Here is a 26473-nt window from a genome sequence, read left to right on the forward strand (position 1 = left end):
GGCTAATCTATATGTTATAGATATTTTATATTGCAATAAAACAAATATGTTGGATCAAAAGGCTTTGTGTAAATAGCCAATAGTTCCTTTACATGGAAACGTTTTGAATTCCCTTATAACATTCCAGTTATTATTCCACAGTTAAAGTTTCTTGTAAAGTTTTGTGTTTCCCAGTGGGAATCACTGGTTTCGTTGATGTTACGTCACGTGACGCCCACCGCGCCATGTTTCCATCTCCGCGTCAGGAAAACTTTTACAGCCAGATGGAAAAACTCAAGACCAGTGTCAAGCTACCCAGAGTGAACAATGTTATTCCGGTCAAACCTTTCAAAATAAATTTGATTGACGCTACACCTTCCTAAAATGATGACTATCGTGAGTGAAACGGGGATCAAATGACAAAATTACTGATGCTGTTTCACTCATAATTCATGTCATAGGCTACAAATCATTTAAACGTCATTCATGTAATGTAAGGCTGGGGTGACAGGGTACATGTTTATGTTGGAAACATTAATGGGAACATATCACATTAATAAGGCGATAAAGTATTTAAAAAGCACAATTATCAGTAAAGGCAACAGGAGCGACTGCAATTGCCTGTTGGCATGACTTCTCAGTGATTGCCATATAGTGGGGCTATCTTCAAACCCTTTTTACTTTGAAGGACCTGTTGTAGCATTTCCGTTATGTTTAGCCAACTTTGTCGAGTTTAACATCGGTGTAAGCAGCAGGGAGAAAGAGTAAAGTAAAGCAACAGGAACAAAGTTGTGGGACCTGAGTCCACCGTACCGCGGTGTTCACCCGTGAAATGTAATAACCATCTCTCCGTTTCCAAGAGACAGCCTGCCGTGTGCTTTAAAGACTACGGTAGGACGTGCTTAACGTTGCGTTGCAAAAAGGCGTCTTTGAAAGCTTTTTTTTTTGGGCACATTGTGGAGACTGGATGCGCTTGAAGACGGTTCTATTCAGTTAGCTTGCGTTAGTTAAGAAGAGTGCCTCGTACCGAGTAGAAAATGCCTTAGATTAATTGGATTAATGTACTTCAACTTTACCAATACATTTGACTTTATTTGTCTATCCATACTCTACACGCCTTCGACTTCTGAGGCAGCACGTCTTCTGACTCCTTGGTGACAGCAGAGGTGAGTGTGTGATTTGGATCTATATGTCTGGGACCCACTGCTCCGACCGCAGTCAAACCTAACAGATAAAACATTAACTACGACAAGGCCACCAAAGAGCCACAGTTTAAAAGTCCCTTCATGTGTATTGTAGCAGTATCAGTGTAGCAGTGTTTTTTTTTGTCAAGAAGGTAGTAATCTCGTCAGATTAACACAACACAGGACTGGAATACTTTAAATGTATCTCAAGCCATGAGCCACTGCTCTTGTTGAAATCAACCAATCTTGAAAGTACTAAACTACACTTCTGCCTGTTGAAGTTCAAATATTTCAGATTGAACTGGTATCCCCTTCACAGTCGTTTTGCCTCGGTTGTCAAAACTACTCCTTTCGCAGTGAGAGGAACCGAAAGACACCAGCAAGATAGATGGGTCTGTCTTTTTCTTGAGTTTACAGTTGTTATTTTTGGGTCTTGCGTCATCCCTCAAGAACTGTAACTCATCAAGCACTGCTCGATAAAACTGCACATACACGCCTTTCATGGTAAAAGCAAGCTATTTTGGGAGTGAACATGGTCGAGTTTTTTTTATCAAAGGATACCCTGAATTAAAACAGACCACACGCACAAGCATTGACCTCCACTTAAAAGCAGGCTATAAAAGCTGCAAAAAGATGTAGAAAGATATAACCTGTGAAACTGCAGCACCAGCTGACCTATAGGTCAAATTGAACATTTGGAATTATGACAGATGGTGTTTGATTTTTGGAGCTGCTGACAGTTGAGCACACATCACAGCGGCCTTTATGAAACCGAAAAACTACAAATAGAAAAGACAGTGCCAATTGCAAATATTAGCACATTAGAAGACATTCAAATTTCAGTGCAATGTAATATTTGATTAATCCCCGAAGAGAAACTCTCATCGCTTGCTCTCATTACTTGATACTCTCCCCACTTGCAAGAAATCATAGTCCAGGGTTAGCTGCTCTGGACAAGGGACTAGTAGCTAGTAGCTAGTGACTAAATGGAATCCAACTCAGCATAGTTGGACTATGTATTTATTGAAATCTTACGACTTATAGAGTGCAAAAACTTTGTTCATCAGAACTGAACATTAGAAGAACGTTTTAGATTTGACTGTGTGTGATGGTTTGTTGGGACCCAACCAGGTAGGTGTTTTAAACTCTGACATTATTGGCTAGTTTGTTCCTGAGCCTTTACAAAAGTGTACACTACGATTTTGCAGCATTATTACATCATCAGTTACTATAATAGGAGTCGTTTTACACATAAGTAAATGCCCAGATTGTCAGCCTAAGGCCAAGGTGTGAAACCAGTTTGTTTATCCCTAGCATTGTTTAGCAGACATGGAGGTGAAGTCTCAAACAGCTGTTAGTGTTTTAATGACCTACGGTGTTCCTCATGAAGTGCCAGATCTTCCTGTGTGTGATCATGTCTGAATGTTTTGTGTCTGCAGCTCAAATGCATGTCAGCTCCACTCTCCAGGCCTCCTTTTGAGAGATTATTTCCACTGCTTAAAGTCACATTAATGCAGAAAGTTGTATTCTTACTTACAGGTGCAGCAAGAGGGCTGTTACACTGTGTGCCAAGAGGCCTGGATCTGTATCACATCATTTCAACTGATAAAACATTTAATTTATTGGCTGCCATGGCATCACAAGGTAACATAGCAGAGGGCGGAGCCAACGAAGAGTTCAACGACATCATCAAGTGGAGATCTGGTATGTTTTGAGATTTATTATCTTGCTTAATGTTTGATGTTCCATGTTGGACACACTGCTTGCAGAGTGTGTAAGCATGTGTGGGGCTTTAGCAAAATAACTGGTTGTCTTATAACTACACTGGTAGAAGATTTAGTTGTACGTGCATAAGACCAGTCACTGAAAGGAAACACTGACAGAGCCAGAAATCCTGTTGTGCATGGTTAACCTCAGTTCCCATGGAGGCAAGGGAAAGGGACAGAGGCAAAGCAGAGCAACAAAGGCATGGAGAGAACAGGAGATGGTTGATTGTAACACGTTTGCTAAGAGAAAGAGAAAGTCACAGGCAAGATGATCAATGGCAGTGGAGAAAATGGAAACAAGAATGCAGGGATAGGTTTAAAGAGCTGCACCCTGTGATCCCTTTCTCTGTTGATCATTCCATAGGTTAATCTTTTGTAGACGAGAGAGAGAGAGAGAGAGAGAGCGAGAGAGAGAGAGAGAGAGAGAGAGAGAGAGATTGTTGTTGTGCTAGCAGGAGGAGTGCTTAAGTTGAACAAACATTCAAGATCAGCACATAATATATATATATATATATATATATATAGAGCACATTGTACCTGATATTGTGTGTCCATCTCTGCTCAAAGATGACATTTCTTGCTGGAATAGGATTTAACTGTAGGTGCCTTTTTTCATGTGCTGTACATTTGCTTAAAAACTGTGTTGGTGGGCGCTCAGTTGGTAGAGCAGGCGCCCATAGAGTATACAGAGGTTTACTCCTCGACGTAGCGGGCCCGGGTTCGACTGCGACCTGCGGCCCTTTGCTGCATGTCATTCCCCCCCTCTCTCTCCCTTTTAATGTCTTCAGCTGTCCTGTCAAAAATAAAGGCCGAAAATGCCCAAAAAATAATTTAAAAAAACTGTGTTGGTGTGAGGATAAGTGATTGAGGGAGTCATGGAAAGAAAGAGAAAAAAGGACCTCCTGTGTGTCATCATTTTGCACTCATCTTCTTAATGTTCAGGACTTTAGTCTAATACTCACAAATGTGTATTTATCAAATTAATATATGAATAATTGTATGTCAGGCTGAAAATGTTGATGAACTATTTCACATTTAAAATGTTTGGTAAAGTGAATTTGGTAGATTATATGGTACGTTCATGATATGGATGATAATGATGTTTTTTGTTTTTTTTTATTATTGAATGAATACTTCCATTTAGGTGTCATGCACAAAAGTGGTACCCAGCCTACATCTTGAGTCTTGCCACTGTATTACGTTACATACAGAGGCAAAGAGGAAAGCAAGCACACATATGGTACTATATTCACATGTGTCAAACATAGTATGTTAGACAAGTTAAACTTAACAAAACTAAGCATGTAACACTGCCATCCGGTGATGTTATGCTTTAACAAAAACTTAGCCTTGTATGTAAATTGAAGTTATAGCAGCAATCAAGTTAAGGCAGACAATCATTGGTATGTAACTCATGTAACTTCCATTGTTAACTGTAATGTACACCCAGAATATATCATATAAATGCTTATGTTGGAATCAAAAAGTGGTGGCATGTGCGTTAGTTGAAATCTGTTGGACACCCTTCCCCAGTACCCTTCCAACTCCCCATCCTTGCTGTTTCTCTCTTTCTACTGCAAACTGTAAAATAGAAAAAAGTAATAATAAGAAAAGTGGGTAGATTTATCCATCCTGTCCAGTCCGTGTGCCAGCTTTCCACACCCATCCAGCCTCAGAAGGCTGGCAGATTCCGTGCCAGGAATTCCACTGTGCCGATGGAGTTTGTAATTTACAATGCTTGTGTCCAGACCACAATGCTTTTCTTACAGAGATTCAGGTTTCCCTAGCAACCCCAAAAGTAATGTTTTTTTTATGGCAAAGAGGGGAAAATTTAGCACGTAGCTTAGCTGCAGACTAAAACAACCCACAAAAAGCTGCATGGCACACTTTGTGCAGTCGGTGGCCTTACAGAAATATGGATGAAATTAGGTGTTCTATTTTATAATTCATAGAGTATGTGAACTATGCACAACCAGGTCAAACCAGGTTTTCGAATTTTTAAAATGTTATTTTACACCAGGACACATGCATTGCTCCACCTTGAACTATAGAGGCTGATTGTTAAAACGGATCCCCTGACAGCCTAACAAACCTAGGTTTGTGTTCTGTGGTGTCCGAAATTGAGACACGAAGATATATGGTGAGAAAGAGAGAGATTTGTAGCCTACAAGGGGCTGAAACATGGGTTTTGAGAGGTGATTGACAAGCAGGTGTGTGTGTGTGTGTGTGTGTGTGTGTGTGTGTGTGTTGGGCAGGTGGAAGGATGTTTTCACAGCTGAGACGAGCCTTGTGAGAAAAGCATTAGCTCACTGGTTAATCTGATCTCCATACCAGCCACCCTGGGTGCGAGTTTGAATGGCTGAAGAGTTTATTAACAACAGTGAAGTGTATACTTAAACAGCATACGCGCACACACCTCTCTTTTTTTGTCATCATTACTCATTGTCCGAAAGTAAACACTGATCGTCCTGTTATTTTGAAACTCCGTTTCAGTTAATTCAGCTGCTGTGTGTATCATACAGTATTTAAACTGTTACTACAGTGAGAAACTACAATGTGTGCTGAGGCAAGGGGGGGTGTGTGTTGTCGCTCTGCCTCCCATGATGGAGGAGAACAGCAAGCTAGACAGTCTGTCCCTTTCACAGACATACATATGCACACTCATGCCTCTTGAGGGGCGTGGGGGGTGGTTTATGTTTTCCAGCGTGTCAAGTTGTTATACAAGCTCGCAATGGACCAGGGAGAGAGAGAAAAATGTGCAGGGTAGAACAGTGTGAAGCTGGACAAAGTAGTGCATCTGGGAAAAATGACTCTACTTTGGTAGGAACTTTATTGTGTGATTGACAGATTTAAAGGACAAATCTGGCGCAAAATGAACCTAGGGGTTAATAACACATGTGTACCGAGTCGACCGTTCTCTGGGATATGTTTTCATGCTAATTGAATGTGACCAGTTTCATAGCAAACCGCTAATTAGCTTATAACGCTAGTCGTCGGGGCACAAATAAAGTCAAAAGAAATTGCTATTTCTATACACTAACAAGGCTCAAAATAGCACCACACTTCCACGGTAGCATAATGAGGGTCCCTACATGTAAACCGAAGCATTGAGAACTTTGTAAGTGTACAGACAGTTTATTAAAAAGATAGTTTATAAAGACAGTACTGTTCACGTATACAGGCGGGTGCCATCTTGGGAAAACAGTCACGACCAGTCGAACGCCGAACGCCGTGCTTGAGCTATGTTACTGGTTACTGGTTGCATGGCGTTCGTCGTTCGACTGGTCGTGACTGTTTTCCCAAGATGGCGCCTGCCGGTTCATTTTGCGCCAGATTTGTCCTTTAAGCATTAAAACACATGACCAACAGTTACCTGTCGTATTAGGCTTACACTCTTGGTCAAATAATCTTTAAAGCTTTAATGCGGAACTTTTTGATATTAATGGACGTTATTAACCATTTTAATATCTACCGTTGTGTCACGGAAGGCTTGTATCATGTGGACGCGCCGACAGTTTTGTTGTCATTACAGAAACTACGCACTATAGCTTTAAGTTGTGTTTTTCCTTTGTTCTCCTTTGCTGTTTTTCATGAATATCTTTAATCAAGCAACTTGAAGACATCACCTTGAGTTTGTCTCACATTTAATAGACTAAAATTACAAACAATCTAAAAAAAATCATCTACAGATAATCTATATTGAAAATAATCATTACCTGTCGCCCCAAAAATTGACCCAATAGGCTGAACTCTGTTGAGAACCAGATATGTGTGGTTTGCCTCATGGCACGGCAGTTCTAGTGGCTACAAACTTTCAAAAAAAAGTCCTGGTTGGATTACCCTATAACAACCTGAAGCCCTAACTACCTATCCAGCCTGTGCACCTCCCCTCCCCCTACCCATTCCAGGGTGCAGACAAATGTGAAAGGTCAGATATCATCCACAGGGTTAGGGGCTGTTGTTTAACAACCATTACACAGTAATGGAAACTCACCTGACCTGATTTCCTCTCTGTTTATTTGTCACTTGAAAGCTTTGCCATTGAGGAGCCTTCTCAAACCCTCTCATACTGCTCTGGTTACTTTTCCTTCCTTACTGGTTAAAAAGTGCTAATATTCTCTGTATTGTTCCAATTTTTCACATGTGCTGCCTGGTTACCTGACCTGGTCTTGTTCTTCTCCATCTTTCTATTCTCTGTTGTTACTCATTACTCTCTCCTGTAATTCAGTGTGTGTCTGTGCATTTGTAAATGTGAGAATAACAGCATCAGTCCTAACATACTAAAAATTTGGTGGGTGCCATACAGCTCTGTGAGTGTATGCAGCTTTGAAATTGTTGAATTGGAATCCACCTGTCTTTGTTTGATTTTTTTGCCTATTTGCCATTACCACATGGAAAAGCTTATAACAGAAGAACTGCAAGGCCAAAATGCATGTATGAATGCACCTGAAACCTTGATTCTTCTGGTTTCTGACAATGTGCTTCTTTAGTATGTGATTAAAACCTATACTACATCTGTTCAAACATGGTTCAAAACTGTTTTTTTGGTCCTCATCTTTAATAGTTCATACCAATAACTAAGACATACTTTATGCCATTCTATGGAAAACACCACACATACCCAGGGACGTCGGACTGGGGGGGAAAAGGGGACTGAGTACCCAGGGCCCTCATGTGAGAAGGGCCCAAAAAGATGCTAGAATTAATAGCTGTGGATGCGGGGAGGGGCCCTTAGAAAATGCCTTTCTACAGGGCCCAGCATTTTGTGCTACGCCCCTGCACATACCTTCTACAGCTTGTCAACACCACATGTATAAAGTTTCAGACCTCTAGGCCTAGCTCTCTCAGCTATGCCTGTTGAGCTATACAGAGGAAGGGCCATCTACTTATGCATTATTTATGGACGTGACACGCTGTATAATAAAATTACATATTGTTTTTGTATTGAATAAGAGAACAGGAATGTGATTGTCACCAAACGGAGGGTGTGGAGGGTGTGGTAAGAATGTTTCTCTAAAGATTTGTCGCCATACTAGCTCAGCTAGTCGTCATGGATCCTTGGCCACTCGTAGCAGGGTGGGCCGGGTACTTTGAAGAGTTTTAGCTGGTGTGTGAGTGCATGTTTGGAAAGAGATTGGATTACTCATTCAGAAATAATTTGATGAAACATTAAAGTTATCTGGAGTGATATTTGCCACCTAGCCATGACAGTAAAATCTTTTTCTAACTGTCAGTGAGTGCAGTGGTATGCAGTGTTATGCCAATACGTAATGATGGGTGTGCATCTGCATGTGTGGGTAGCATAGAACACAAATCAAAACAAAGAAGCTTTCACTGTGGCTGCCTCCTCGTTCTGAGATGTCATGACCTGAATTTGTTTTTTGTTTGCCTCTGGTGTTTGAGCTTGACTTTCTTGTATGGGTATATGGTCAGTGAGAGTTCTCATGAGCATCTTTTGACTTTAAGGAAGCAAAGTGTCCACAGGGAATGCAGCTGGATGTGTCTTCACAGCAATATATAGACACAAGTGTGCTCGTCTCTTTGCTTGTAGCTGGATGTGGCTGCATGGGAAGTGGGAGGAAACAAGCTCTGATCCTGGCTGGAAATTTAGGAATGGAAGCACTGGCCAAAACATCTCCCCTGGGTGCGGTTGTCTGTGGGACTCTTTGGTCCGTGTTGTGTGTGTGTGTGTGTGTGTGTGTGTGTGTGTGTGTGTGTGTGTGTGTGTGTGTGTGTTTGTGTGTGTGCGTGTGTGTGTGTGCGTGTGTGTGTGTGCGTGCGCGTGCGCGTGCGTACCCAGCAGCATTCACACACCCCGCCCAGCCCAGATGATATTTAAACTCTCCTAAAGAAGGCTGAAAATGGCAAGAAAATGATCAGTGTTGAATGTTCCTGTGGTTGTTAAACACACACAACCCTGGTCTCCTCTTGCTGTGAATCTCCCTTTTCCAAAGCATGCCCATCCAGTTTAAATCCCTCTTTTAGCCCCTTTTCCTAGCTCATTAGGGCTACAAAGCCATGTTGCCCAATCTACCTTCTGACCCTTCGCATGACAGGATTTACTAAAACAAAAAACCTGACTGAGGCCCAGAGAGAGTTTAAATTAACCCTTTAAAGCTACACTGGTATTTCATCACTGAGTAAATAACTTGAAGGGATTAAATCCCACTATTAAAATGCCTTTTTTTTCTCAGAGTGCTGAAGGTTTTTTTCATCCATTGGTTGTTAACAACTTTGTGTTACTTGTTGTAGTACTTATGGGGCTAAAACTATGTGCATAGTGCAGTTACCTATCCGTCACAACCTGTTGTTTTTGTGTTTTTACAGTGTTAAATAGAGTGGGCTGTAGAGATAAACAGGACAGACTGGGAGAGACACAGAATGCACCTCCTATAAAGAGATGTTGAGAATTTAGACATGGGAATCTTCCGTTTCCAAGGGTGGAGGGGCCTGTGGCATTGTGGGAGATTTGCATTTTCCATCTCCTTCTCTTGGATGTTGGTCGGACCACTGACACATCTGCTCTGTATGTGTGTATTTGTGTGTGTAAGTGAGAAGCACAACCATGATTACCTCTGCCACTTCTGGAAAGGGATTTTCTTTAAAGGAAAAAATCACCCTAAAACACATTTAAAAGTAGGCATTTTCAACATATCCTGCATTTTGTGGTGTGTGTTGAGATAATAACCATAAAGACATTTACCATAAAGGGGAAATCCCTTGTTAAACAAGAAGAAATAACACTTGTGTACATGTAGAAGTTTGAGTAAATGGTGTGAATCTTGCTGTTTCGTGACTGGTGGGGATCACAAACAGAAATCAAAGTTGAGAATCATGACGCTGGGAGAAAGAGGGCACAACTTAAAAGTTAATTACACTTTTTCATCCCACATTTCTGCAGGACATTGAACATCAAAAAGTGACAGTACAGTGGAAGTTTCTGTCTGGAGAATGGGTGAAGTCTATTAGTACAGCTAGAAGGCATGGGGATGTGACTATCCTTGATTTGAAATGAATTATTTTAGATTTAGACTAAATCTTGTGTGTTTCTTTTGAGCTTGTGGGAGAGGAGGCTTTGGTGGTCAGCCAGAGAAGGATACACAGTCTTTTCATTGAGGTCTCAGAACTTTGTAGCTTGACCTAATAAGTATATTTATAAGGCTGTGTGACATAAGAATTAGTTATTCGATTAATCTATTAATAGAAATACTATATGTCAGTTACTCAAGTTCAAATAGCAAACATCCAGTAAACAAGCAGCTTTAAATGTCATATAAACCCGAGCAATGCGTGTGGTGAGACATGCAAATAAAAGGTTTAATTTTTTCCAACCAATAGTCAGACATGGGATTTTGATATGAAGTACCACAATGAGCAAATGAAGTGTGTGTGCGTGTGCGTGTGCGTGTGCGTAAGAAAGAGACACACAGACACACAGAGAGATGTTTATGTCAGTACATATGCACTCGCACGGCTTCATTCAAGCAGCACGATGACGGATGCTCTCAGGGTGGTGTGCGGAGACGGAATGACAGAGGGGGACGCCTGTCTCTGGGTTCATGACTGATGCAGCCCAGTGGAAAGTCCCTTTTGGTCTTTGATTCCTTCAGTCAGTGCCAAGGCCAGCCTCACCCAACCTAAGTCATTCCTCTGAGTTGTGACCAGACCAGCTGCTGCAACTCGCTATGGAAGGAAGTGGATTTAATTCAATCAGACGCTTTAAGTTGGTCACAAGGCGACTGGGCTGTGTATTCCTCCTTTACTTCCTCTTTGTAAAGGAAAGGAAAAGAGAAAACAAAACACGGGACAATTAACTTTCTCTCTCTGTTTTCCCTTGCCCTCTACCCTCGCTCCCATCTTTCCCCATTTCACCCTCTCAGTGAGAATAGAGTCAGTTGTCCCTCAGTGACTAAATATGTCAATGAGCAAATGGACTCAGGCCTGTTCCCTGTTCCACTACCCTGGTTCACAGACTGCATTAAATGTCAGGAGCCCTGTCACAGTTGTGACTGCATGTCCTGCATTTATTCCAAGTCATTTTGTTTTGATTGTCAATGGTTTAACTTTCATTTAAACAGTAGCAAAGGAAGTGGCTGCTGTAGCCCAGGGTGTCAGCGGTATGTTTTAGGGTTTAGGTCTGTCTGGGTCATGTTTATCTGCTGTCCCTCTCTGAGATGTGGGAGAATGAGAGCTGTTGTCCTTGCAGTACTTTGTGTTTTCAGAGGAAAATCAGCTGTCAGATACAGCAATACACACACACACACACACACACACACACACACACACACAAACCAACCTCTATGTCACCTGTCACTTACCGTTTAATTGACACGCTCTCACTCACTTTTCTCACCCTCCCGCCTAGTGTGTGTGTGTGTGTGTGTGTGTGTGTGTGTGTGTGTGTGTGTGTGTGAGCATGTGTGTGTGTGTGTGTGTGTGTGTGTGTGTGTGTGTGTGAGCATGTGTGTGATGTCACATCTGACAACCCAGCCCAGCACCCCAAATAAACACTTGCATACTCGAATAATTCTCTCACACCTCTACTTCCTCTTTCTCTTTACTCTTTGTCTGTCTCTCTCGCACTCTCCCACCACCACTTTCTTGCCTTCCTGTTCCGGTCTCTGGACTAGTTTTTTCTTTATTTCTCGCTCTGTTTCACTGTTTTTTGAAAAAATACTTGCTTTCCGTCATGAATTTGAGTAAGTGGATGTCGTGGAGAAAGCGTAGCATTTTTAGGAGGAAGGGAAAGCCTGAAAATAGTCTTGATCTAGGTAAGTGAATAAGCACATCTTCAGTCCATCTGTGGACGAGTTTAACAAATAATTCAAAGAAACATTACAGGAAACTAAGCGGTTTATCCACTTAAACTTACAAAGTGATCAGCTACTTTATCTTTTTACTTGTGGAAAGGTCTGTTAAACCAAACTGAGTGTCCCAATGATGCGCTGAAAATTGCTTGTGAAAAACAACCATTGCTTATGAAAAATTGTCAGTGAAAATACCAGCATTTATTGTCACTGTTTTTCACACCGTTTCACATCTCTTACTGACTTCAGTGACTTTTGTTGTGTTATGTTGTCTGTGTGTTCAGCTCTCAATCTACATATATTTGCAGTAGTGCTGTCAAACAATTAAAATATTTAATCGCGATTAATCGCATTAATGTCATAGTTAACTCGCAATTAATCGCACATTTTTATCTATTCTAAATGTCCCTTGATTTCTTTTTGTCCCAATATTTTTTTCTCATTTTAATGCTCTTATCAACATGGAAAAGTGGATCGGCTTGCTTTGTGCAAATGTGCTTCTGTCTGAAGTCATCCATTGTCGCCTGGCTTTAACGAGGGGGCGGAGAATTCGCATCAGCTGTGTGCTTGGCCATCAGCTGTGTGCTTGGCCATCAAGTGGTATTTCAGACTGGACGTGCTGCGATGATAGCTCAGTTCACAACGACAAAACACACAGAGCACTTTGGTCTTGTCAATGGAACCATTTGGCAACTTTTAAAAAGTAAACTTTCCATTCAGAATCTTATTGGCATCCATTTCGACGTCTCGCGCCCGCCATCCACTCAAAACGTAACATTAGCCTACTACTCTTTGGCCGGCTCACAAGACCAAACAAGTGTGTGCGGCGTGCCTGTTGTTTTGTTTCTGGTCTAGCTAGATCCGGTGTGGTGTTGTAGTTTTTCTAACGTTACTAGTCGTTGCAACAGCATGTGAAAAAAAACTACAAAGTTTGCTAGGCCAAAAAGAACGTTAATCTCACGATAAAAAAATGTACGCCGTTAAAGTGGGTTTGCGTTAACGCCGTTAATAACGCGTTTAACTGACAGCACTAATTTGTAGTAGTTTTTAATGATGTGCTGGCCTGTATCTTTAGAGTCTTTGTGTGGCTCACAGCCTTTGCTGTATCCAGCTTGTCAACCACTGGCATCAGGTTTTGTCTTTGAAATGAAATGTACAGACAGATTTCTCTCTTTCATCTAAAAGAAAGGAGTACTGAACTAGAAGAACATTTTTAAATGCAAAAAGGTGTGTGAAAGTGAATAAAATGTGAATGTTTTGGGTCATAAGACTATGATCCTATTTCACATTTTCTCACACTGCATCACATTTGTATTGAAATAAATTGACCTCTTTTTTTGCATCTGAAGAGCCTTTTCTAGTTTTTTTGTTAAAGTGCATGCCTTTTTACATCAACTGTTCACTTGAGCTCACCACTTCTTGTTGAACCTTTTTCCCATTGTTGAGTTCATCTCTCTTACTTTATGTCAGACTTATAAAATCCCTGCAGTTATTTTATAACCCAATTGCTTACATTCAGGCTCCTGTGTATTGTGTGGCTTGCGGCAGCTACGTTGTAGCAAGGTGAAAAGTCTATAATATATATGGAGGATTAGATCTGATGGCGGTGGGCGTGTGTTGTTTCCCAAACTTTGAGTTGGGAGATATGATCTGCAAATGCAGATCAGAAAGTTAAAGCCTTTGCCCCACCACATCGCCTCCACAACAGCCCTGTGTTGTGTCTGTATTTGTGCGGTGATCTCTGGGTGATATCTTTTTTGTCTCTTTTTCCCCTTGTCACGGCACATGCACTCTGCCCTATTGCACGCAGGGATGGTGTCGAACAGTGTTTTCTGTGTTTACCTGTGTTCATCCCCTATCCCATTATGACTCCCCACACTAGGCTTGCCCTGTCCTGTTCTGCTCTGCCCCCGATCTGTTTTCCTTTCATTGGCAGTGTCCCTTTTCCCTCCCCTCTCTCTTTGCTGCATCATTCTTCTGATCTTTTACTCCCTCGCTGGTCAAGGAGCGACAGAGGCAGAAGAGAGAGGAGAAGGAAGCAGGAATGTCAAACTCTGTTTTCCGCCTATGCTCTTGGACTATCTCTTCCTACCCTTTTTTTTTTTTTTTTTTTTGCTTTTGCTGTTTCTTCGGTTCAGCATTGTGGCGGTTTATGGTAAAAGATGGCAGAGTATGGGCTCAAACTCAGAGGTAAGAACTTTTGACAGGTGTTTGCTGAATCTCCCAATTGACTTACTGCTCACCGTTCGTCAGCCTGCTCTGACTTCACTAAATTCCAGCACCCCTCATCATACCATTCTTGTTTACCTCTAATTACATCAATGCATGCATACACACACACACCACAGAGGTGTTTTTTAGGCTACTAAATGGGGATATGGGCTAATCTTTCTGGACGTTCAAAGTGTTTTCCTTACAAATTCCCAGATCTTGGCAAGGGAAGAGTGTCAACAAGGCTGCACCGGCTGGGACAAGCTTAGACAAGTGACCACTGGAGGGAGGAGGGAGGAATGCATGGGGAAATGATAGGAATTCTATGCATTCCTCTCAACCTACATAGTCAAAATAAAACATATCTCTGCCATTAAACTGTTATTAGGATTGAGTTTTATGTGCACCTCTTTTGTGCGTACATATGAGGAAAGGAGGAAATTTGTCAGAGGGCTTTTAAGTTCAGTGATGGACAATGGTTGACTTGAAAGCCTAACAGTGTGAATGATTGTTGTCGGACTGTGCATGTGTTTATGTGTGTGTCCTGTGTAAGGATTAGTGCCCCACAACAGGCTGTGGGTGGTGCTGTACTGAAAGACAAGACAGCAAACAGCTGAGTCTCCTTTCAGACTCCCATCAAGGTGAAGTTCACCCTGGGGAACTTTTTCATGAGTGCAGCTTCTGCTTGAGAGTTGTTTCATAGTAGGGTTGCACGATATTGACAAAATGTGATATTGCGATATCGATTATGAATATTGCGATATCAATATTAATTTCAATATTTTTAAACATATGTAAAATTACAAAAGTTATGGGAAAACGCATCAAAATAGATTCATAACAAATAAAACAAGTTTTCTTACAACACAGGTTTATTTCAACTGACGGTCATATTGGACTGGTACAACATGAATAAATAAATAAGGACCATGTCTACAGAACAGGACATGTTGTACTGGTTGGACAGTACAAAATAAATAAATAAAGAGAACAGGACACAACTTTTCTTTCGCTTCTCTGATTCGTTCCGTTTTGTTGTCTCTATCTATTTCTTCACTTACACTGTCACTCTATTGATATATGCACACACGTGGTACGCTCCATAGGGTTTGTCACGTAGTGGACCCGTGCGCTGACGTGTACTAACATGTGCAAGTGGCATGGTAACTGGCCAATGAAACGTGATCATTATAGCGTTTCAAGCGGGCTTTAAATCAAACACAACTAAGCCACACAGCCAACTGACGGGACGCAGCCCTCCACAAAATATGCAACGTGATATCGCGATAACGATATTGAGTCGATATATCATGCACCCCTATTTCATAGCCAAGACATAAGCCTTCCTTAATTTTTCATGACCCAAGTAAAGCATGCACAAAGAAAGTTTATTTTTGGTGCAGTGACTTTAAACACTGACAGCTTCCTAGTTGGTTTTCTGCCAATTAAACTTTCACTAGCTTCAGCTGATAATGTGACTAAATGTATGGCTACTCACTTATTCATTCAGTGGCCACACATGCATTTTAAAAGCTTTATTGAAACAATGATTGGAGAAATCTAGAAGTTTCTAATCTATCTAGCTTTTAAGTATAACTTGGCTAAGTGTAATTGCTGCTCACTGGTGCGGCTAAACTTTGTAAATATCTCTATTTGTCTAAGCTCGAGCTCTCATGTTTACTGTGTGATGCTGCTGTGGAAACCCTGATGGTTTGTTTGATTTTCACCTCAGTGCCTCCCACCGTTTCCCCCCTTCTCCCTGCTGTGTGGTCACAGGCTCTCTCCACCTGTGAGGGGGGGGGGGGGTCTGCTCGGTGTCTGCTCTGTATTCCCAGCTGGCTGCTTTGAGGAACGTGTGTATTTCTGTGAATCTTTTCCTTCCCTGTTATATTAGAGGTTTGGTTGCGGTTCATTTTTCTCAACTTCTCACTCAAGTCATGCTTATGCATTGTCGGTCAACACTGGGTCAAGGAAATGGTAGCAGCCAGACAATGTAATAGATCACGATCATATCTGAGAAAAATAAACTTGTATCCAAATACTTTTTCTTGGTTTTGCAGAATTATTTGCCTTAGCTTTTTTTTTCCATCCATCCATCATTTTGGTCGACGCACTGCAAACAGGCTGTTTTTTTTTTTTCTTTTTTTTAAATTTTTGTTCAAAAGGGAACTCTGCACAAAACTTGAAACACATCACTGTAGTCTGTTGTGGTGCGAGCGTGCATATGTGTACATAACAATACATTGAGAGCATGTGTGTGCTTAGTGAACTGTGAGAGGACACCAGTGGGATTACTCTTCCTGATGTAATCACTACTTCCTGTTTGGCTGTTGAGGAAGAGAAACATTTGTTTCTCAGCACATTCACTGTACATGACTGTGCTTAAACTAATGTGTGAGCGGGTGCCGCTCAGTTATGTGAAATATGATGACTAATTATTTGACAGGGGTGACATTTGTTCTGCAAACAAATGTGCCTGTGACTTTCTTGCTTCATTTTGCTAGTGCAGTTTGTTCACTTCCACTCGCCTAAAAGACTGGTTTCTTGTAAAAGCTATACTAGACTTCAGTAATGGTTCTAATTCCTCAGTAATAATTAACAGAATATTTATCTTGAAAGAAATCCACCATTTGATATGTCCAATGCCTCTATTGATACCTTTTTTTGGTTTAAATATATACCAGGCCAAGATGATATGTCGACAGGCTTCAATTAGCAGCAGCAGTGGATTTAAATTATAATTTACATATGAGCTCTAGACAATGTCCGAGGAATCGGGTCCCGACATTGTCCGGAGTTTTACTTTCACACATGTAGCACACAACAGGAGATTGTCTGTGTCAGATGCGTTCTCACTTACTGGAAATACTCCGTTTGATTTAGACGAGGGGTGGCGCCTGTAGAGCTTCAGGTCAGGTCTCGGTGAACAACACAAGCACACATACCACTTTTCAGTCACACAGACATTGTTTTAGGGCCGCAGCTGATTTGACAATTTGTTCACAACCAACTTTAACTGTGTATGTGATTTCATCGTATAAATGTCAGCATGTAAGTGGTACGTATAACATCCATGGCTGAAGTACTTGTGTGTGCATAAGCAAAGTGCCATACTGTGAGGGGACATATGTTTTATTGGTGATATACTGTACAGAAGGGCACACACACACACACACACACACACACACACACACACACACACTTGCACACACATCCCTGTCGCTGCTTTGATCTGTCCAGCAGTAAGACATTCCTATGCTGTGGTGAGTAGGAGCAGCAGACAGATTGAGCTGCGGCAGCGTGTATGAATCGAGTGTATTGTCCTGTTAAGGTGGTAAGGTGGAGAGCCCAGGAGACCTGAACCCACAGGGACCCTCTCCTCAGGGGCCTCAGAGGCCCTCCACAGGGGAGCCGATAAGGCTGTAAGGACAGTAGGGCCTCCGCATGGGGCTTTTTATAAAAGGAAAATACAATATAAGATATTGTGTTGAAAGCATGCCTGTACTATACCCGTTCAGCTCATCATGCCCCTGTGAGTTGTTTTCTCTCCCTCTGGCTGCCTCTCTTTGTGACCATCTTTCCTGTTTTTGTTGTTTTGTCTTGTGGTCTGCCTGTCTTTCGTTCTTCCTCACTCCACCAACCATTCCACCTGTAAGTTATTTACTGTTATTGATTGTCTTCAGTTATTGGGGCCCCTGTTATGCCATCTACCCTTTGTCAATCATGCTGTTGTTTTATTTTTCAAAGACTTCTTTGTCTCCTGTATCCTTTTCTCCATCATCTTCTTCATTCAGCATCACCTTCAGCCATCACCTCTTTGTCTTCTTCACCTTTTGAGAAAGAATTCTTTAGGTTTTATTGTTGCTGTCGGAGATTTATGTGGAAGAATAGGTCAACATTACTCTCAGGAGGGCCTTTTACAGTGTTATGGTTCAAAGCACTTTAAAGACAATGGCAAATAGAAGTAGTGTATTCCAGGCTAAGAAACTAGCCTCTCCTGCTTTTGTCCCCATCTCAAACTCACCCTTCCAGTTGTCTCTTTCCACAGAAATAACCCTCCATACTTCCAGCATACGTCTCAGCCCCAGTCATCTTCTCCTTTGGTCTTCATGACATTTTGCAGCATTTAGATCACACAGAAATTATGTTTCTCCATTTCCTACTGTGAATGGCACACATAAACTATAACAATTTAAGCTTATTCAGTCCTCACACACATTGTCATGCATTTATACATATGTATGCATACTGTGACACTGGATAATAAAATTACTTGACAGCAACTTTGCTGCGTTCAACATGTGTGACAACTAAAAAGTTTTAAAATTTAGTCAATAAATGAGGTGGATATTTAGGGATAAAATGCAAAAGGTAGAAACTCTGTCTTGTCTTCAGCCCAATTATGTCAAGTCTTTTTGTTTTGTGTAGCCCAAAATCACAAATTTCTCTTAAAGGGCTTTGCAATCTGTATAGCATACAACACCCTTTATACGTAGACCATTTATAGTTCCAAAAAAACAATCTTCCACCACCATTAATCTCATCTCTCACCTCTCTCATCCCCACCTCTGGCCTCCTTTTGCAGTACATTCTTGTTTTTATGCCCCTTCTCACCCAGCCAGCGGCTGTGCACACACACACAACATACACTCCACACACCCCAAACAAAGAAGCTGACGAATGCTGGGGCTCGTGATCATAACCTTTGACCTTTTGTTCAGTTCATGGTGCTTTACACAGCGGCTAGTTGAATGACAGTGGCAGTTAAACACTCACGCACACATTTTTTTTACCACTTCTCTACCCCTAGATTACAGTCTTGGACCTCCGTCACGGTGCTTAGAAGCAGATGTGAATGCATTTCTTTTTGACCCACCCCCCCAGGTGTACAATTCTGAGACAGACTGACAACATAATGAACTGGTTATTTAGGAGGTTACAATACAGAAAGGGCACATGGGAAATAAGGAAACTAAACATAACCTTAACCTTAGTCTCGCTTTGCCAGACCATCCACAAGCTGCAAAGCGGAGGAGGGTCTGGCTAGTCCACACAGCATTGTGGGATGGGAGAAAAACGTGCTCTGGTTCATTGGCATTTCTTTAAACCAATCACAATTGTCTTGGGTGGTGCTAAGCTCCGCACAGAGCTGCTGCAAAATAGTTGTGCGAGAGAAAACTCAGATTGAACAGATAGTTTAAAATACCAACACAAAAGAAAGCAGAAGGAAAGGAAATTGGCGAAAATACACGCATCCTGCGGAATTTCCTGCGGCACCGGAGCAATCCCAGGAGGGGAACGTCAAGGATATAGACTACCTTAACCTAAACTAAGAGCATGGCAGGCTGAAATACTAGTGTATCGGAGGTGCTGGTTCTTTGACACAATGACAGATGGGACCTGTTCCCTCAGGCGTACAATTCTGTATCTGTACAATTCTATTGTTGATGCTGTTAGTCTGTATTTGGCTGTGGAAGTTCATACTGCTGCTGAACTTTGATTATGAATGTTATTATGTGTCTGCAATGATTTGATGTACTGGTCTGGAATTGAATGAATCATGACTCTACATCCTGTGGTTGTTGATTACGTGACTGTGCAAGATGAATTCTTTTCATGGCCTGGTCAGTGCATTCTTCGGCCTAAGTGATGACTTACTTATTTTGTCTGTAAAGTAAAAAAAAAAAAATCAAAGGGATTTCATTTACTAAATTATGGGATACAATAATGAAGTCCTCACATCTTAGAAGCTCTAATCACATGTTTTGAATCATCACTTTACACATTACTTAAAAGGCTGCTGTTCAAAATGTATGTACACTGTACAAACGTCTGCAGAGGCCTCCTTTTTAAAAATGTTTTCTACTCACAGTTTGTGCCACCAAATCTGATCCCCAGTTATGTTTGTAAAACATTCATCTTTATTCATCATCATTATGTAATTTTGTCCAATTATAAATTTGTCACAAGCAAAAATAAATTGTAATGGATTTTCCTCCATATTCTTTTAAATGTGGGACTAACAAAGTAAAACAAATATTTTTTTAAGTCATGTCCAAGGCTTTGTATGAGCTACTCTGATCCATTACAGTAGCCAGCCATCGCCCAGGCACATCAAAGCAGCTGACCCTCTGCCCGACACACAATGAGGCCTTATTAGAGAGCCATGTTGGAGAGAATGAAGAAGGAGCAGGGAGGTAGGGAGTCAAGCGGGAAGAGAATGTGAAATATTTGTACAATTGGATTCAGAGACCAGGGGAACATTATAAATGGGCAAGAGAGGTGCACAGGTGCAGATAGGCTTCTTTTTACGTGGCGTGTTGGCTTTACTGAAACGGCATACCTTTAGACATTTTGTACATATTATCCAAATACCCCTCTTGCCTGCATTTTGTTGCTGTACATTTCTGATGTTCCAGCCACATTGATCATGATGCTTTTAAGCCGTGACGCGTCCAGCTACAATTACCATTTACCAGCATGTCGGCGTGAGAGTGAGTTTGGCCAGTGGGCTCCTGAAATAAACAAGTGGAAATGGACTTTAAGTGTTTACAATGTTCTTTGCTGTCTTTATTAGACCGTACATACTGCCAATTGTCGATTTAATTTTTGATCCACCTGTTCACCATTCTAACAACCCCTTTTCTTTCTGTTCCACAGATGAGCATGATGCAGTACAGAAGAAAACATTCACCAAATGGATAAATGCACAGTTCTCCAAGGTAACGTGAAAGATGTAGACCAGTTCAAATGAATGCCAAACTGCACTACTTAAAACACACTAGAAAATGCAAATGTATTTGGAAAACCCATGAAGCTGAGTTAGTGATTTTAAAACTAGGGCTTCATCTGCCTGATATTGAAACTTTGATTTCTGTATCTTGACAGTCCGCCAGCAGCCGGCTTTGCTGCTAGCAGGGGAGCGGACTAAATTGTTGAAATGTTTACCTATCACTGTGTAAATCTTGTTGCACTCATACTACTTACTAACTTATACTATCTCATCTTAATTTGATAAAACAAAGCACAAACCCTAATTGCAAATGTTTAGAACAAAGAACTAAACATATTATTTTGTTTTAATGCAAGTCCATTACTCTACCCAGCAACAGTTTCTCTCAGAGAGTGCTAATGGCTTTACGTGTGTGGTCCTGTTTTCCTATCTCATTTATTTTTCTCATAAGCACACCATTTACAAAATTGTGTTTAAAAATGTTTAGTCAATTTTGAAAACGGGTCTTGTTTAAATGTTTGCACTCCTCCGACCTAACATAACATAATCTCTGAAGCTCTTCAATGCTCTTAGTTTCACTTTCTGTTCTCTTTTCTGCCTTTGATGGTTTCAAATTGTTGAATGTCTATGGCTATGATAGTGGTTGTTATGTCCTGCCTAACTTCTCTTTGTCTTTTAAATATTTGGCACTTTCTGATTCCTACCAAACTGACCATTTAAAAATAGCTGCATCATGTTTCATGGTCATAATCATTTTTATTAAAATGCATGTAAATGTTATAAATCCTTCTCAAGTGATTTAAGTCAACTTTGACATGTAGAGTTTTCTTAGAGTGACAATTTGACAGCCCCTGTAAAAACATAATAAACTATGTAATTACATAGTTGATCCATGGTTAATATCTTAACTCTGAAATACAAATATCTGAGTGTGTTTTTGATTGGCTTGTTTATTGGTTGCTTGCAGCAACATCTGGATTATTGTTTCTAAGCCACACTCTGCAGCTCTCATCTTTGGTGTGTACTCTACAAATTGAAAACAGAACCTACCAGTTGTGCTCTTTTCTCCAATCAGACGGGGAAGACACCCATCAAGGATATGTTCTCTGACCTAAAGGATGGGAGGAAGCTGCTGGACCTGCTGGAGGGTCTTACTGGCACTGTACTGGTGAGTTTGTACATATGTTTTGTATTGTATGTGTGTGTGTCGAGGTTTGCAGACTTTTGTGTCACACGGAAATATACAAATTATTAAGAAATTAGTCATCTGACCCTAAAATTTCTGAGATTTGTTTAGCTTCTCTACTATTGGTTTACCTTATCAATACTTTGTCGACACCAAAGTTTGACTTAATTTGAAACTTGAGCTGCGGCATGAAAAAAAACATGTTTGCTGTGTGAATACATTTTAGCAAGCTGGACAACAAGGGTGACATTTTTAAAACACTGATTTCAAGCAAGGGTGGTAGCAACACATAAATGTGTCTGAGTTGTTTGGCAATGCATGCAATGAAATGAGCGGAGTGCAGTGTTTTTGTAGCTGTAACATGACGGCTGCATCCACTCAAAGCAGTACAAGCACCGGCATTACCTCACGTAAACTCAAACGTTAAATCTAATGTAAACATTAGAGCCACACAGGGGACCTCTGCAGATGTATTTTGGATGCTTGAATAGAAACAGCTAAAGCAAGAACAGATGTTTTGCAAACACATTACATCTCCCATTTTATTACTAGTAGATATGTAGAGATTGTAGCATTTTCTGCATGTAACTTATTTTCAGATTTGGCAGTGAAATTAATATTTTATGTACCGTTTCTCCAACAAACATTATCTATAAAAAAAAGATGGTAAAGAAACAGATAAACATTTGATTGATAAGCAGAATTGATACATTTTTTTCAGTGTCCATCACTATGTATGTATGTCTCCAGCTTACGAGCACACATTTTTGTTTTTTTCAGTGTTCCTTTTTTATCAGTGTCACCTCACTGTCACCCCTTCAGCAGCATATCTGCTTTCTAGCACCTGCAGCCAAACTAAGTGCCAACTGTCTCTATGCCACACACGCAGGCACACTCACACTCACACACTCACACTCACACACTCACACTCTCTCTGATACTAATACTAATTCTATAATGGGGTGCTAATGAGTGGTTGAGGTATGTGAAGATTTAAAAAAAGATTTGTAGTTGGCAGCTATTCTTTCTGCCATTCTTTCCATAAGTTGGCATGTGGACACTGCTGATAGGGTAATGAGTCTGATGAATGTATGAAGAGCAACACTCTGCTGAGTGATGACATACCTTTTCTTGATGTAGCAATGCCTCACATTTTTCATTAGTGTGAATGAGTGTAAATAAAATATGTCATGGCCTTAATTTCTAAAGAACCACTCTATGTATCTCTGATGATTTTGTGAACTGCCAAAGATCCCTGCAGCCTTATGATTGGCTAGTAAACACTAAACATGTCGTCACCTGATTTGTGTTGTGTTTCCTGTTCCTCAGACCAAAGAGAGAGGCTCCACCAGAGTGCACGCTCTCAACAACGTCAACAAAGTACTTCAAGTTCTGCATCAAAATAATGTGAGTATCTGGAGTTTTCTGCTGTTTTTTTTGTAGCTATTGTCCCATCAGCTGCTGTTTGGCGGATGCTTTTAGCCAAATCACGTACATCAGTGCCATTTAAGTCAAAGAGTCTGCAGGGTTTCAGTTTAGCCGCATATGACAGCATAGTTCAGTCAGAAAAGCAGGAACTATAATGAACTGTAAACTTAGCTGCTGTTGGGTTTTGTTGAAGTAAAAACCCACAAAGTCTTTGGCTATGGTACATTTGACCTTGTGTAACACTATCAGAGATTTGTACATTTCTGGCCTATCTATTTGGATGTATAATTTTTTTCTACATTGAGTTCTGTATTTTTTGTTGTCTGTCTGCCTCCCTCGCTCCTTCGCTCCCTCATCCCTTCTCCTGTCTGTGTGCAATAGTTGGTCTTGATGCCTTGACCTTAGCAGTGCATGCTTATGGGAAGTAGCAGAGGCTGTAGTTTGCATGCAACCCCTGCTGGTTTATTTCCTGCAAGATCCAGAGACTGTCAGCTGCCAGGGAAGGCCAAAATTCCCACGAGCCTTTAAACCGTGGCTGCGTACGTAGGTACATGGAGACATGGACCCTACACCGGACCCTACGCCGTAGCCTGACGTGCACCTCTCGAAAAATTGAACTACACGTCACTCGGCCTTGGCTTGGTAGCATTGCATTCCTCCTACTCATTTCCTGGTTCTCCTTCTCCATAACCAACATGAAATCAAGGAGAGGGTTAACTTTTCCTGCTACAGATTTCCGAATGTAGTCAGAAAGCACAGGGGAGACACTTTGTTTCTCCCACTATGCTTCTAGAGTCAGTACTTGCTCTGAAGCTAATCCACATCACATGCACACACACACACACACACATGCCGGCCCTGCTATTCTCTTAAAGACATCGACGCAGACACCAACGCACAAGTATAAACTCTGCGTGGAGCATCCGCAGGACCATAAATCACGCTTAAAGGCCGCTGCCTGGAGTAAAAGAAATAAGCTCTTTAAGAAGTTTTTGAAAATACATGGATATCAAAATAATACGTGATGTTTAAAGGTTAAAGTATATTAACCACATTTATCATTGAAATGTGCCTCACTTTGATGTCATGTTCTAGCTGTGGAAAAACTTGACTTTACTGGATAAATTTAACATGAGTCTAATAAAGCTGAATCTAAAGAGCTACTAGAGTGATAGTGTTATTGCAGTATCATTTATTCCCTGGCACTAGAGAAAGGTCAGCTCTGCCGTAGACAGAGAGGTCGCTTTTTTGACCATACACTTGACCTTATGTTCCACTCTGTGCCTTGATCCTTTCCAAAATATTTTTATGTAATCAGTCCACACTTGGCCTCACCTCATATTGTGTCATAAGTGTCTGGCAAGGCTGCAGACACACTTTATATTGGAAGGGTATAATTAGGGTAGTATAATCCACTGTGTGGTGAAAATGTATGCTTCAGAAGTTTTCATCTTTAACAGTGTGGACACTCATTAAGATGTGAAGCCATAGCATGTGCTCCACTACATGAAGACTGCTAATGTCAGATGTTAATGTGTGTTACTTTAAGGGTTTGTAAGTGCTGTAATAAGCTTCATTTTGAAAAGATGTTATGATTGCAGCAAACAAAAAAAGATTTTCCCTGAGAAGATGTTATATTTTGTGCAACTGGGTTGGCTTTCCAACTAATCTGCTCAAAACAGGAATAATTTCTACTTAACAATTAATACACAACTTTGTAGCATTGCTTGTATTATTAATTATTTATTTTCAATGAAATTCTTTTTCATCGTCATCCTTATTTCTTGCAGGTTGATCTAGTAAATATAGGAGGGACAGATATTGTGGATGGGAACCACAAGCTGACTTTGGGCCTCATCTGGAGTATTATCCTTCACTGGCAGGTGAGCACACATATAGAGACACATGTGCTGTTCCTTTCTTTCCACCCACATACTGCACATACACACAAAGACTCATTAATGTTTGCTCTGACTGTGAACTCACAATCCCCAGATGGATTAAAAATACAGATGATGGAAAATCAGTATTGATGTGCACACAAATGCGAGCATGCATGTAAACATGCTTATCATCTACTGCTTTTAAATTTTAAACCAGCCATTTGAAGGCAAATAGTTAATCTAGAGGTTTAATTTAAAGGGGTTGAGCACTGTCAGGTCTTTCAATATTAGTTTTTCATTATTAAAAAAAATATCTCAAAATGTGCAAATTTGCACGTTTTTACTTATGTTTATTCGCCCATACTAATGTGCGTTTTTCCACGTTCGTTTAGGTGAAAGACATCATGAAGGATATCATGTCCAACCTGCAGCAGACCAACAGTGAGAAGATCTTACTGAGTTGGGTACGCCAGTGCACCCGCTCATACCCAGAAGTCAATGTGCTGAACTTCACCACCAGCTGGGCTGACGGCCTGGCTCTCAACAGCATCCTACACCACTTCAGGTGAGGAGAGATCGTAGATTCTGGGGGTGATGATTCTCTCTCTACATTCATGTTTTTGTGTTTCGATACATTTAGTCTGAATTGTATTGACTTCTTGCTTACCAATTTTGTGAGACGGCATTTTCCATTCTCTTTTATGTCCCATGTTGTGATATTTGTTACTGTGGGATGATTTGTTCGCTTTAAGTTCACATTACATATTTGACATATGCCCTTTGGCTCTGAATGCAAATCACCCCGAGCCCTTCAAATACCTTCAAGAAACCAAGGCCTCAAAACTTGTGTGTGTGATGGAGAGATTGTGAGGATACCGACGCTGTGTAAGTGGCGGGAGGTCAGGTTGACAGGTCAGCGCCTGCTGGGTGTGTGTACACTGCTTGACTTGATCTGTTTATGCCTGCCATGCCACTGTTTGCACACGCTTGGTGTGTGCGTGTCCGCTGTTGTGTGTGAAAGAAAGAGAGCGAGAGAAGCATCAGGGGTGTTTTTCCCGCTTTCTGTAACCCCTTGTCCTTACTAGTTACATACACACACACACACACACACACACACACACACACACACACACACACACACACACACACACACACACACACACACACACACACGCCTATGAGCTGTGACAAGGGCCAGTGTTGGTTTAGACCTGGCCCAGGGTTTAAGGTGGATCACTGAGCACACACATTCCACACCCAACTGGCCTCAACACAAGTCCCCCCTGCACCACTAAG

At 41.1% G+C, this 26473-nt stretch overlaps 1 protein-coding gene across 6 annotated transcripts in view; it reads left to right on the forward strand.

Annotated features, from left to right (window-relative positions):
* The first annotated feature begins 720 nt into the window (after positions 1-720).
* Positions 721-26473, forward strand: part of utrn (utrophin) — a 190884-nt gene continuing 165131 nt past the window's right edge. For 3 of the 6 annotated variants that reach the window (XM_031322140.2, XM_031322138.2, XM_035995670.1), the window contains exons 1-6: positions 11619-11700; positions 20608-20669; positions 21756-21848; positions 23196-23273; positions 25085-25177; positions 25570-25742. In XM_031322140.2, the coding sequence (XP_031178000.1) occupies positions 11619-11700; positions 20608-20669; positions 21756-21848; positions 23196-23273; positions 25085-25177; positions 25570-25742 (581 nt within the window). Of the gene's footprint in view, positions 1146-2702; positions 2868-11488; positions 11701-13731; positions 13927-20607; positions 20670-21755; positions 21849-23195; positions 23274-25084; positions 25178-25569; positions 25743-26473 lie in introns of those variants that run through there. The other 3 variants (XM_031322136.2, XM_031322135.2, XM_031322139.2) reach the window with 3 other exon arrangements.

Source organism: Sander lucioperca, chromosome 19, assembly GCF_008315115.2.
Source record: "Sander lucioperca isolate FBNREF2018 chromosome 19, SLUC_FBN_1.2, whole genome shotgun sequence".
In the NCBI taxonomy this organism is placed as follows: Eukaryota; Metazoa; Chordata; class Actinopteri; order Perciformes; family Percidae; genus Sander; species Sander lucioperca.